Source organism: Mesoplodon bidens (genome assembly GCF_964165515.1).
Source record: "Mesoplodon bidens genome assembly, chromosome: 2".
Taxonomy (NCBI): domain Eukaryota; kingdom Metazoa; phylum Chordata; class Mammalia; order Artiodactyla; family Ziphiidae; genus Mesoplodon; species Mesoplodon bidens.
The window spans coordinates 174,046,320-174,060,771 of NC_138177.1; the positions used below are offsets into that span (position 1 = coordinate 174,046,320).

Consider the following 14,452-nt stretch of genomic DNA (forward strand, 5'->3'; position numbering starts at 1 on the left):
AAAAAATAAATAGTCATGGACTTATATATACTACCAAATGTAAAACAGATATCTAGTGGGAAGCAGCCGCATAGCACAGGGAGATCAGCTGGATACTTGTGACCACCTAGAGGGGTGGGATAGTGAGAGTGGGAGGGAGACGCAAGAGGGAGGAGATATGGGGATATATGTATATGTATAGCTGATTCACTTTGTTATAAAGCAGAAACTAACACACCATTGTAAAGCAATTATACTCTAATAAAGATGTTAAAATAAATAAATATATCTATGTATCTATCTATCTATCTATCTATCTATCTATCTATCTATATATAATGACACTCCAGGTGAGTTCTCGATGAGGCAGACACAGGACAGGTCAATCACACCAGGTCAGTGACCCACCCAGGTCTCACCATCCAGGCAAATCCTCAGAACCACACTCAGACCCCGTCCTCACATTCTCTAAGAGACTGATTTCACCCTCATATTCAGTCACCGGCTGGGCAGTTCTTTGTAGAGTTTAACTTACATCTCTCTTGCTGTGGCCTTGCCTTCCTGCATATCAGTGGGGGGAGAGGGTGATCTTTTCTCATAGCCCAGTGTTTTATGTTCATGAATTTAAACCCCATTCTTCTCTTGCCTTCTGAAAAAGTATCTAATGGCATGGCCCCAACGTCCTCTTTCTGTGAGATCATGTGTTTGAGGGCAGGTAGTCCCCTTCAAAGCTTCTTGTTTCACCTGTTACCTGATCACAAGTCTGTTCTAACTGCTTTGCTGAATTTGGTTGGCTCAGTTTTGGTCTATTCCATAGCAAATAACCATTATCATATAATTCCTTTTCTTTTTCATCAGTACCCCTGTGTCACATATTGAACAAGACATAATCAGTTACTCTCTCTCTTTGTGTCACTGTTGGCTCAATTTTCATGTCCTATACCTCCCTTCTGCTCTCAGGTCAAGGTCTGATATCAGTCATTTACATCATAGGATGAACAAGCATTGATTTAAATGTAATTTCTCCTGGGACTGCTGAGACTTAAAACTTTTTCATCTATAACTATTTTTTTTTTTTTTTTTTTTCTTTTTGCGGTATACGGGCCTCTCACTGTTGTGGCCTCTCCCGTTGCGGAGCACAGGCTCCGGATGCGCAGGCCCAGCGGCCATGGCTCACGGGCCCAGCCGCTCCGCGGCATATGGGATCCTCCCAGACCGGGGCACGAACCCGTATCCCCTGCATCGGCAGGCGGACTCTCAACCACTGCGCCACCAGGGAGGCCCTCATCTATAACTATTAATTGATGTCAACATCTATTTATTTTCTGAATCAGAAGACGTAAGTCTAGTCATAACTTTGCAGCCTGTGTGACCTTTCCCAGGTCACTCACCTTCTCTGGGCCCACTTACAAAATGACAGCGTTGGACTGAATGATCTCTTACGTCTCTGCTTGCTCTGGTCTTCTCAAACTCGCCGAGGTAAGTGTGGACAGTGTCTGGAGAACAGTCTTCTGCTCTCACCCCACCACATCCAGGTCTACAATTTCATCAGATTTTTTCTGGTTCTCTTCCAGGAGTAGAATGGCCCCTCCCCCCAGCCACCATCATCACCCCACCCTCAGTCTCCACCCCAGGAACACCTCTCTCACCCAGGCAGGTTGCCACCAAAGAGGATCCTCCCCAAGGGGTATTCCTTCCCATTGGCCACCACTGGAGAGCTGACCTCCAGGCTCCCAAAGGAATCCAGGCCACTCACAGAGTTGTCTCGGGGTTCCCAAGTCACGTAGCTGAAATCTGGACCCTGGTAGGGGAAATTGAGTCAGGCTGGGATGGGGAGGCTCACCAGGAAGAGCTTGAACTTACCTGTTGGGTTCTAATCTCCTTAAAGATAGAGTGGGAGCGACCACCCATTCTTCAGATGGGAATACTGAGTCAAAGATGGGGATATGACCTAGCGGTATTTTATTCACGCCTGCCAAGGTTGGGACACACACAGCGCACTGACTGGCTCTGCTGCCATATTAGAGAACGTTATTCCCCATGGTGATGGGAAAACAGCAGAGAGGGCCCTGGCTGCTCCAACACTCCCCATTAGACACTGAGCCTGAGGCCACGGCCTCCCCCTTTACCCTCTGCATGGCCTTCCTGCCAAGTCCAATCCAAGGCAGGTATCTGGCTGCTCTAAAGTGGCCTACTTTGGGGACAAAAAGGCTGGTGATGACCTGCTGAGACTCAGTTTTTCAACTCTGGAAAAAGGGAGAACTTCCCAGGGCCATCTCTTAGAAGGAATTTAGACAATATCGAGGGCCAGGGGAGAGCTCCTCACACCTTTGTGATCCAATAAGGTGTTGGAGAAGTCTTCCGTTCTCTTTGGCACGAGGGAATCTCCCCTCTTTTCTCAGGAGAGGTCGATTAAGACACTTCATTCTTTTATTTTATTGAAGTTTAGTTGATTTACAATGTTGTGTTAATTTCTGCTGTACAACAGAATGACTCAATTTTACATATATCTCTTCTTTTCCATATTCTTTTCCATTATGGTTTATCACAGGATATTAAATATAGTTCCCTATGCTAGACAGTAGCACCTTGTTGTTTATCCATCCTGTACGTAACAGTTTGCATTGGCTAAGCCCAAACTCCCAGTCCTTCCCTCCCCCACTCCCCCTCCTCTTTGGCAACCACAAGTCTGTTGCATCTGTTTCTGTTTCATAGATAAGTTCATTTGAAGACACCCTCTTTATTACCAATAATCATACGAGCAAACTATGTTGTATGCTTTCTTCATGTAGGCATGGAGAAGCCTCACAAACACCTGTGAGGCCAGGGCTAACATATTTTTACTGATGAGGAAACTGAGGCTCAGAGAGGGGAAATTATTCATGCAAGTTCACACAGCATGTGAGTGACAGAGCCAGGCTGTCTGACTCCAAAGCCTATGTTCTTAACAGCTGCACTGTCCTGCCTCCCCTCCCCATCTCGGGCTGCCAGATTTAGTAAAAAAAGATACAGGATGCTGGGCTTCCCTGGTAGTGCAGTGGTTGAGAGTCCGCCTGCCGACGCAGGGGACACGGGTTCGTGCCCCGGTCCGGGAGGATCCCACATGCTGCAGAGCGGCTGGGCCCGTGAGCCATGGCCGCTGAGCCTGCGCATCCGGAGGCTGTGCTCCGCAACGGGAGAGGCCACGACAGTGAGAGGCCCGCGTACCGCAAAAAAAAAAAAAAAAAAAAAGATACAGAATGCCCAGTTCAATTTGAATATTAGATAAACAACAAATATATTTTTAGTATAAGTATGTCCCATACATTGCATGGGACATACTTATACTAAAAGTTACTCACTGTGTAGCTGAAATTCAGCTTTAACTGGGCATCTCCTATGTTATCTGGTAACTCTACTCCTGGCCCTAAAGAACATAGTTCCCAGTCTGGGGCTTCCCTGGTGGCGCAGTGGTTGAGAATCTGCCTACCGATGCAGGGGACGCGGGTTCGAGCCCTGGTCCAGGAGGATCCCACATGCCGCGGAGCAGCTGGGCCCATGAGCCACAACTACTGAGCCTGCGCATCTGGAGCCCGTGCTCCGCAACGGGAGAGGCCAGAACAGTGAGAGGTCAGCGCACCGCGATGAAGGGTGGCCCCCGCTCGCCGCAGCTAGAGAAAGCCCTGGCACAGAAAAGAAGACCCAACACAGCCATAAATAAATAAATAAATAAATAAATAAATAAATAAATAAATAAATAAATAAATAAATAAATAAATATATTAAAAAAAAAAAAAAAAAAGAACATAGTTCCCAGTCTGGTCCTTGGGGTAATGTCTCTCAGCCCTCAGGCCTAGGCTGTGGCCTTGACCACTCACCAGGATTCTTTTGTAAGGGAAGTCCTGCAGTTCTCCATTCCTGGGGGAGTCAAAGACTACTGGGAAGGTCTTGTGCGGTGCCTGAATGTAGCCCAGCTCCACTGCATCCTGCAAACATGAGAGACGCCAGCTGTGGACGGTCCACAGCTTCCCCTGCTTGCCTGGCACTCAGCACCTTGGGGAAGACTGTTCACGGGAGTTCTCTGCCTCAGGCCTGCTTTGCCCTTGGTGGGGAGGGGCCATGATGTCTGCTAGCTGGAGGAGGGCCTGGAGGCTCAGAGAGGGGGTCCACCTGCCTAGGGTCACACAGCAAGACAGGTCAGGAATGAACGATAACATGGCCTTGGGGTTGTCCCTGTGCTGGGTCAGGGCAGAGTGGATACAGAGACGGGTTCAGGTGGCCTGTGATGGACAAACAGGCTGCTGGGCATCAGCCAGCACATCTGCCCTCCGCACGTGGTCATGAGGGATTGACGGCTGGACAGGGCTGAGGGGACCTGAGGAGGTACAGATCTGCCTCGTTTTCTTTTTTTCTGCCACGCTGCACGTGGCATGCGGGATCTTAGTTCCCCGACAAGGGATCAAACCCACGCCCCCTGCAGTGGAAGCTCGGAGTCCTAACCACTGGACCTCCAGGGAAGCCCCAGGCCTCCTTTTCAAACACGTAAACACACCCAGGTCAATCCTGAGCCCTCTGGTTCCGGAGGCAAAGATGACCCATCACTGATGAACTATGTATCCAACAAGAAGCTCACGATTATGGGCCCGGCCCTGCCCTAAGCTCTTACAAATATTAGCTCCATCAGTCCTCATGACACGCCTATGTGGAGGTGCCATGATTACCCCATATCACCGATGAGGAAAGTGAGGAACAGAGAGATCTAGTTATTTGTCCAAGGGCACACAGCTAGCCCTCAGCCTAGCCAGGATCCAAACCCAGCCTGTCTGGCTCCAGAGTCCTGCTCTGAGCCACCTCACTGGATGAACCTCCAGTTGAAATGAAAGCTTCTTAGCTTGGCCTTCAAGGCTTCCTACCTCAACTCTTGCCCTTCAAAGAAACTGGGCCCTGGCCAAAGAGAATAGGTGACATCTCTTCTCATGCCTCCCACCTCTGGTCCTTTGCACATACCAGTCTTCTGCCAGGACCACCGTCCATTGAGTCTCAGCACAGCCCTTACCAGATCTGTGGCCCTAGGCGTTTGCTCCCATGAGAGCTCCTTCTTTATGGACAAGGCATTGTCAGGAAGATGAAATGATGCTACACACGGCCAGCCGTGAGTGCTCGATAAACGACACAAATCATTATCCACTCGCCAAACCTGGTCCAGCTCAGATGCCCCCTCCAGGCAATCTTCACTAATCCCCCAGACAGAGGTGACGACACATGCCTCCAAACCCTGCCGGCACTTTGCCAGCACCACTGCTACATCTTAGACTGTTGGATTTCTGTCGCAATCATTCTCTACATCAGGGCTTCTAGCCTCGGCACTCTTGACACTTGGGACCAGATAATTTTTTGTCGTGGAGGCCGTCCTGTGCACTGCAGGATGTCTAGCAGCATCCTTGGTCTCTATGCACTGGAAGCCAATAGCACCACCTCTCTCAGTGTAACAACCAAGTGTCTCCAGATGCCGCCAAATGTCCCCTGGGGGGACAAAATCACCTTCCATGGAGAACCACTGGGCCAGGTTGGTGAGGGCAAGGAGCGTGTGCCCTGCACCTCTGCCATCCCCTTCCGGTTCAGCCCAGTGCCTATGCCAGATCCTATGGGTGAATGGATGTCAAATTCAATGTCAGTGTGCTTGAGCCTCCAGAAGGTTCTGGAGAGAAGGGGAGAGCTCTAGGTCTAGAATTAGAAAGAGCAGTGCCCTGGGGAGGACGAGCACAGCCCCGTTCCTCCTGGATATTCCCAGCAGCACCCGTGTTGGGATAGGCCAGCCTCTCCCTCCAGGCCAGTGTCGGGTGAGTTGCTGCCCGGCGGCCGTGGTACCTGGATCCAGCGGTCTTTGCGGTTCTCGGCCTGTGGGCAGATGGTCAGCTTGCAGCCGGCCCTCCTGGCCATCTCCGCCGCTGCATCCACAAAACACGTGTTGTTCCTCACACTGCAGACAAGCCCAGGGAGAGTGGCTCAGGACAGAGCCGGGCCTGGGGGTGGAGAGAGGGGCCACCAGGGTCAGAAGGACACCCAGCACCCCCCGGACTCACCGGCACAAGTACACCTCCAGGGGCGGCAGGGTGCTGGGCGTCATAATCCAGGGCACCACACAGAACACCACGGTGTCAGTGAAGATGGGGGATTCAGAGAAATCCTGCAGGGGAAGACCAGAGGGAAAAGAAACTGGCCTCAGGGTCCAGAGCCTGGATGGTTCAAGGACCACCGTGGACTTGAGCAAGCCGCTTGCTCCTTAGTTTCTAGGGAGGCACCAGCGGGGTGGTCGGGATCTTTCATGCCAGCGTCAGGGAAGGAGAGGCCCTCTACGAAGAAGCACTCCTCGTCCCGGTGGAAGCGGGGCACCTGGTACCACACCTTGTTCTGGCCCAGCACGTGCCTGTAAGCCTCGCATGAGTCCTCGGGACCCGGGAGGGGGCAGGAGGGGTGGCCGTGGCTCCCGAGCGGGCCTGGGGAGCAGGAAGGGCTGTGCAGCCTCACCAACAAAATGGAAGCCAGACAACAGCTTGTGCCTCTCACCTCCCACTGGCAAAGGAGAGAAAGATGCTTAATAACTGGCATGGGCAAGCCTGGGTGAGGGCAAGGGAGTGCATTCCTTTCTAAGATCAGTGCTCAGATCTTTCAGAGGGCAATTTGGTGGCATCTAAGAAGGTAATGTTGGGACTACCCCGGTGGCGCAGAGGTTAAGAATCCGCCTGCCAATGCAGGGGACACGGGTTCGAGCCCTGGTCCGGGAAGATCCCATATGTCGCGGAGCAATGAAGCCCGTGCGCCACAGCCACTGAGCCTGCGCTCTAGAGCCCATGAACCACAACTACTGAGCCCATATGCCACAACTACTGAAGCCCGTGTGCCTAGAGCCCCTGCTCTGCAACAAGAGATGTCACCGCAATGAGAAGCCCGCGCACCGCAATGAAGAGTAGCCCTCACTCACCACAACTAGAGAAAGCCCGCGCACAGCAACGAAGACCCAACACAGCCAAAAGTAAGTAAATAAATAAATTTATTAAAAGAAAAAGAAAAAGAAGGTAATGTTTACCCCTAACCAGCAATTCCATGGCTAGGTATCTTTCCTAAAAAATCCATTACAAGCGTGTTCACTGGTTAATTATTCATTCATTGAATAAATATTTACTGAGCGCCTACTATGCACCTAGGAGGCATAGTTCTGGACTCAGGATGTGGCCGTGAGCAAGGTCCCTGCCCGCCAGGAACCTAGATTGTTGTAAAATCAGAACACTGCAAAAACTGTGTCTTCAGGGGACCAGATAATTTACAGCACCTCCATGCTTTGGAAGACGATGCAGCTGTGGAGGAGAGTGAAGCACAGCTAAATAAACACACAGGGAGATGTGTAGGATGCATAACTCAATGAGAGAAACCATTTGGAAAGCAGAGTATGTACACACACACACGCACGCACCCACACACCATGCACACACACACACCATGCTCATCTAGTGCGCATAGAGAAAAGTCGGGAAGAACACATGCCAGATTGTTAACAGTGAACATATTTTAAGAGTCAGGTTTTGGGGTAGGGATAGCAAACTCTCATTTTTTATTTTACATACTTCAATATTTTTTAAATGACCATATTATTACCTGTATACATTTGTATTTTTAAAATGTAAAAAATTTTTATATTACATACTTTTATTTGTGATAATGGAATTGTGGCTATGTAAAGCAATAGTTCGGAGGGTCTTTTTTGGGGGGGGCGGGGAAATACAGACTGAATTATTATAGAGGCAGACAGCCAGGGTGTCTGGGACTGGCTTTAAAATACTTCAGCAAACCGAAAAGGATAGATGAAGTAAGAGAGGCAAAATAGTGATCACTGTTGAATCTGAGTGGGTGGCACATGGGGGTTCATTACACCGTTCTCTTTACTTTTGTGGATGTTTGAAAGTTTTTTTTTGTTTTTTTGTTTTTTTGGTTTTTTTTTTCGGTACGCGGGCCTCTCACTGCTGTGGCCTCTCCCGTGGCGGAGCACAGGCTCCAGACATGCAGGCTCAGCGGCCATGGCTCACGGCCCCAGCTGCTCCGCAGCATGTGGGATCCTCCCGGACCGGGGCACGAACTCTTGTCCCCTGCATCAGCAGGCGGACTCTCAACCACTGCGCCACCAGGGAAACCCCTGAAAGTTTTGATAATAAAAATTTATAAATGTGCTTAGAACATATATTTAATTTTTTAATAAATTTATTTATTTATTTATTTAGGGCTGTGTTGGGTCTTCGTTTCTGTGCGAGGGCTTTCTCTAGTTGCGGCGAGTGGGGGCTACTCTTCATCGCGGTGCCTGTGCCTCTCACTATCGCGGCCTCTCTTGTTGCAGAGCACAAGCTCCAGACACACAGGCTCAGTAGTTGTGGCTCACAGACCCAGTTGCTCCGCAGCATGTGGGATCTTCCCAGATCAGGGCTCGAACCCGTGTCCCCTGCATTAGCAGGCAGATTCTCAACCACTGCGCCACTAGGGAAGCCCCTAGAACATATTTTAAAAATTCAGTCATCCAATAAAACCACCTGAGGCACGGCTGTGCCAGAGATGCCAGCCGACCGGTTCTGGAACTCTCTCATCTGACTCTTCTTCCTCTGACCCCCAAGGCAGCCCAGGAGCCAAAGCAGAGCCTGCCGTCTCACCCCAGGTGGGGAAACTGAGGCCCCCCCTGGCAGGGCAGGATGGGCATGAACTCACCGCAGGCATGGAAGACCCGTGCCCACTTGGCGTCACAGCTGGAGGTGTGGAGGATAAGTCTGTGGTCGTCGAAAAGGGCGGCGGGGCCTTGGATCCCCAGGACCATGACGGCCATATCTTCCAGGTCTGGGGAGCCAGACACAGGGCGGCAATTCAGGGGGCCTCCAACACCCCAGCCCCTCCGACTCCTGCCCGTGCCCTCCCCAGGGCAGAGGGTGCCAAGACCTGGGCGTCTCTGAGCCCCAGCTCTGCCCAGCTTGTGGAAGCACTGGGAGCCATCAGGAACAAACCACGAAGATGGCTGTAAGCATGTGACATGGTGAGCTACTTCCTACCCTCTCTGAGCCTCGGTTTCCTCATCTGCCCAGAGAACCAGGAAGTATAGAGCGGCCAGCCCGGTGCCTGGCACACGACAGGTGTGCAGGAGAAGCATGTGGGGTACGAAGGTGGGCGGCACGAAGGTGAAGGCCCCTGTCTCAGTCCCAGGATCGCTCGCTGCTGCCCTGGGCCAGCCCCTCCCTGCCCCAAAGCCTCAGCCTTCCTGTCTCCAAAACAATCATGCCAACTTTTAGAGTAGCATGGGCATCTCATGTGTGAAGCCCCTGGCCCACACCAAGGATGCTGCAGCATCCTTCACGGGGCTGTGCATGTGGTTCAGGATGGACTTAAACGTGGGGCATCTCTGAAACCCAGACCAGCAATGCCAGGGAGGAGGAAGAGGCCTGATTTCGGGTTGGAATAGGAGGACTTGGACCTGCCACAGACTGGCTGAGTGACTTTGGGGATCTCCTGACCTCTGAGCCTCAACGTCCTTGTCTCTAAATTGGGGTGATGTTGCCCTCCTGCTTTGATGGTTAAACGAGAATCTGGGTAGAGTCTGGCATATGGCGGGTGCTCAAATAATGTTAGCACCCTCTACTTCCCTGGAGGGAGAGAAAGGTGAGTCAGCTCCTTTCCAGAGCTCTGCCCCAGCATGCGAGTGCCCGCTGGCCCTGAGGATGGGGAGAGGCAGCTGCCAGCCTGAGACAGGTTTTAAGGAACATCAAGGTGTGTCTGGGAGCTGAAACTCTGGACCTGAGCTCTGCCTTCAGAGCTGCCTGTGTGGGTCAGAATCCCTGCAGGGTAGCTGAGCAGTGACCCTGGAAACCCAGGGACACAGGCTGCCCCGGTGCCCGCCTCGTCTTGCAGGCAGCGCACGTGCCTGGTCATCACAGTTCAGATTGTCTCTGTCACAGTTCACCAGCAGGATGGCTCCATACCCACTAGATCCCCAGACCCACTGCCACTGCCAATGGCAAAGCACAGCTGATGACGGGGGCTCAGACCAGACCTGTGCCTCCCTCCTCAGCAACCTCCTGGCCAGCCTCCTAACCCCATCCCTTCCTCTTCACCCTGCCCTGTGATGATAGGTCCACTCCTGCTCAAGAAACGGCAATAGCTCCCTACTGCCCACGCCATCAAGTTCAAACGACACAGCTGTCTCTCATGGCTGCCTGTGTTATGTCTCCAGCCAACATCCTCTTTCCAAGAGGCAACTTCCTGAGAAGATCCATTCCTTCCTCCAGGCCTTAGCTCCTGCTGTTCCCTCCACCTGAAATGCCCTCCCTCTTGCAGCACTTTGGAGCCCAGCGCGGGTGGACTTCAAGGGAAGTCTTTCTTGCTCACAAAGCCCACCTTGCCCTTCTCTGAACTCCCAATGCATTAAGCGCCACCACAATTCAGCCCAAAGTTCTTTTATAGTTTCAGCCTTGGTAGATTTCCCTCTTCACCTAGATTAGGGGGTCAGCATACTACTGCCCCTGGGCCAAATCTGGCCACTACCTGTTTTTTTAAATAAAGTTTTATTGGAACATTGTCACATCCATTTGTTTCTGTACTGACTATCTCTTTCATCCTACAATGGCAGAATCAAGTAATTGCAAGAGAGACAGGATGACTCACAAAGCCTAAAATATTTACTATCTTGCTCTTACAGAAAAAGTTTGCCAACCCTCAACCTAGATTGAAAATCCAGAAGGACTTTTCCCCAGAAAGGAAGGCCTAGCCCAGGGCTGGGCACATGTGTGCTTGAAAACTCTTGGTGATGGTTTTTCTCCCAGAAGATCCCCAGCCACGCCTGGTTCCTATCTGGCTCCACTGGCCTTGACATCAGCTGGGAGGCAGGGGGATACCTATAATGGTCTCCCTCCTCTTAACCCAGCCTAGAGCAGCTCCAAACTCCATGCCCCTTTCTGGGCCCAGAGATAGCCTACCTTGTCCACAAAGCCCCTATCCTGTCTGCCTTCACTACCTTGTCCACAAAGCCCCTATCCTGTCTGCCTTCACAGTTCAGGTCACAATCCAGGGTGATATCTGCAAGGAGAGGGAAGAAGGTAAGTCACGACAGTGTTTCCAGGGGCCCAGCACAGGCCTATGGCCTCCACATTTTAGCCTCGGTCTTGGCCCATCTGGCAAATGGAAGTCATTTCCAAGGAGACACTGCCCAGAGGTGGGAGCATCTGGAGCCTCCCTCCCTGGGCTGGGAAAAGAGGCCTTGGAGAGGAAGCAGGGTCAGAGCAAAGATCCAGGTCAAATGCTGCCCCCTCCAGGAAGCCTTCCCTGAACTCTCCCTCTCCTGCATCTCTACAGCCCTCGCTGTCTGGGGCACACCCTGCACTGTGCCCGGGTTGCCCTGGACATTCTTGGTCTGTATGAAGCTGCCTTGTCTCCTTGGGATGGGGCAGTGAGCCTGGACTTTGGTGTTAGATAGTCATGGATGTGAATCTAGGCTCTGGCACCTACAGGCTATGTGGCTTCTCTGAGCCTCAGCTTTTCCCTAAATCCCAGCCTCCATCCCACTGTCTTAACCTTTCTCCCTAGAAAGTGGGGGAGATTTTACAATACAAATGAAACCTTCAAGGGAGAGAGAGAGAGAGAATTTGAAATGATTTTTAAACATGTGAAAAAACACCCACCCACCATGCAATAAGTGCATGAAGCTCACAAACCTAACATGGGGCAAAACAAGCCCAACTCCAAAGGACACGTACAGTATGATTCCATCCAGAGAGAATTCAAAGATAGGCAAAAATAGACTATATTATTTGGGTGTGCCTGTTCAGATGATAAAACCATAAAGAAGGGCTTCCCTTGGTGGCGCAGTGGTTGAGAGTCCACCTGCCGATGCAGGGGACACGGGTTCGTGCCCTGGTCCGGGAAGATCCCACATGCCGCGGAGCGGCTGGGCCCGTGAGCCATGGCCGCTGAGCCTGCGCATCCGGAGGCCACAGCAGTGAGAGGCCCGCATACCGCAAAAAAAAAAAAAAAAAAAAAAAAAAAAAAACATAAAGAAAAGCAAGGAAATACTTACCACAAGGTAGTGGTTACCTCTAAGGGAAGGAGGGAGCTTTGATCAGAGAGGGGCTCGGTGGCGGGGGGCACTTTGGGGTGTTGGCCATGTTCCCTGTTCTATTTCTTAACCTGGGTAATGGTTGCTCAGGTGTTTGCTTTGCAACTATTTCTTAATGTGTGTGTACTCACACCCATACTCTCACACACATACATACATACGTACTTTGCTGTATGCGTATTTTCCAAAGAAAAGGGTGGGTGTGTGCTCAGGGAGAGGAGGCGGGGAGGTCCCCAACCTCAGTCCTAACTAAAGGGAGGCGAATTAAAGCAACAACAAGACGGCGACCTCTCAGAATGGCCAAAAACGGAAAAGGCTGGTAATGTACAGTGTCGGCAAGGCACTCCCATACTCCCTGCTGTTGGCAGGTGTATAACGTGGTATGGTCTTTTCGAAGAGCCATTTGGCAATATCTATCACAATTTAAATGTACCTTCCCTGTAACTCAGCAGTTCTGCTTCTAAAACCGCCTCCTGCAGACAAAGCATTTTCAACTTTCTTGCTAACTTTCTTGTTCTCCAAGTGCTTGTACCAACGCAAACCCCACTCCCGGTAGAAGGAGTTTCCAGTTCCACATCCTTCGCAGATAAGTATCTGCTAAGATAAGTATCTTTTCATTTGAGTTCTGATGATTGGGGCTTTTCTCATCTGTGGTTTGCTGGGGTTTTCTTTTTTGTTTTTTGTTGTTATTGTTGTTGTTGTTTTGCCTATTTCCATTGTTCGGTTTTTCTTTCTTATTGATTGGCATTCTCCATTACCTATAAGCACTGAGTCAGCTATATGCATTGCAAAGCTCTTCTCCATAGTCTGGCTTTGTACTTGTCTTCCATTGTACAGAAGTTTTCAATTTTAATACAGTCTAATTTATCAATCTTGCCCCTAAAGTCCTGTGCTTTTGTTTTGCCTTGTTAAAGAAAACTTCTGACTGCTTTGAAGTTGAAAAGATATTCTCTTCTAAAAGCTTTAAAATTCTGACTTTCACTTTGAGATTTTTAACCCATCTGAAATTTATTTTGGAGTATGGTGCGAAGTAGGGCTCCAAGTTCATTGAGTGTCACATGATAATCACATGAGCATGGGTCTGTGTCTGGTTCTCTATTTGTTCCGTTGGTCTATATTTAACTCCGCACCAATTTCACACTGCCGTTGGCTGAGGCCCCGGACTTACCCACACAGGTGAGGTAGAGCACCGCATAGGCCAGAGGCTCTTGGCCGGAATGGTAGGAAATCTGAACCTGTAGAGAGATGGGCCCCAAGGTCAAGTTGGCTGAAGCCAAGAGCCCTGCCCCAAAACACAGGTCTTGGGGGATCTGGCAAGGAGGGGAGGAGTTCCCAGGAAACTCTGTGCACTAAAGTTGAGTTTACCAACCCAGCTCTTCCTTTAGCCTTCTCTGTGCCATTTATTTTTCCATGCCTCAGTTGGCCTATCTTTAAAATGGGAACAATTTGTGAGGGATTCCATGGAGACATGTGTCCGGGTGCTGCCAATGACTACTGTGTGCTTTTGGCAAGCCCCTGCTCCCCTTTTGATCTCAGTTTCACCATTCCTAAAATGAGGAGTTTGGACTGGGCAGGCTTTAGGGACACTCTCTTAACTCTGGGATTCAGACAGGCCTAGACTTGAGCCCAGCACCTCTGGGTTCTGTGACCTTGGCCGAGGCCCTTCACCTTTCTGAGCTACCTCAGTTTCCTCATCTGCAAAATGGGCTTTATATAGATCCCTACCTCAGAGGATTGTAGTGCAGATTTGAAACGATCCATGTAAAAGACTAACCTTATAGGAAATACCCAAGAAGTACCAGCTACTGTTATTAGAGGGCAGGGGCTATGATGTAAGAGTCAGTGCAGAGCTCTGGAGTCAGATGTCCTGGGCTCAGATTCTGGATCCACCATGCGAGAATATCCTGGGAAAAGTTACTGTCCTGTCTGGGCCTCAATTTGCTCAGCTGTAGAATGGGAATAATAACAGTTCCATAGGGCTGATTATAGGCTATGAGGATTAAAAAAGGAAAGCACGTGACTTTCTTGACACAGTGCTCACAGCACACACCCAGCAACTGTCAAAGGTGAGGCTGAAGATGGTGATGATGATAAAGCAATTCCAGGCTGATGTATCAAACCCCTTTGACCCACCACCCTCCACTTGGACCTTCCCTTTTTGGTTCTGATGTTCTCAACTCGGCCAGAAGGTTCAGGATTTTATGGAGACCCCTCACCCCTCCGTCCTGGGAGTCCCTAAATCCTGCAGTTACTGATCCCCATGTGTCAAGCCCCAGCAATGACGCTCACCTCAGGCATAAAATTACCTGGATCCCGGGCAAAGGCGGGGAGGGGAAGTAGGGGACACTCTGATGACCC

General features: G+C 50.5%; 1 protein-coding gene across 1 annotated transcript in view; it reads right to left on the reverse strand.

Moving 5' to 3' along the window:
- PADI3 (peptidyl arginine deiminase 3) overlaps nt 1-14,452 on the reverse strand; it is a gene marked incomplete at both ends in the record, with an annotated part of 31,482 nt that overhangs the window by 6,756 nt on the left and 10,274 nt on the right. The window contains 10 exon segments of the mRNA XM_081215717.1: nt 1,629-1,780; nt 3,837-3,944; nt 5,827-5,938; nt 6,042-6,174; nt 6,261-6,455; nt 8,707-8,832; nt 9,864-9,906; nt 9,908-9,991; nt 10,997-11,058; nt 13,263-13,329. Coding sequence (XP_081071843.1) covers nt 1,629-1,780; nt 3,837-3,944; nt 5,827-5,938; nt 6,042-6,174; nt 6,261-6,455; nt 8,707-8,832; nt 9,864-9,906; nt 9,908-9,991; nt 10,997-11,058; nt 13,263-13,329 — 1,082 coding nt within the window.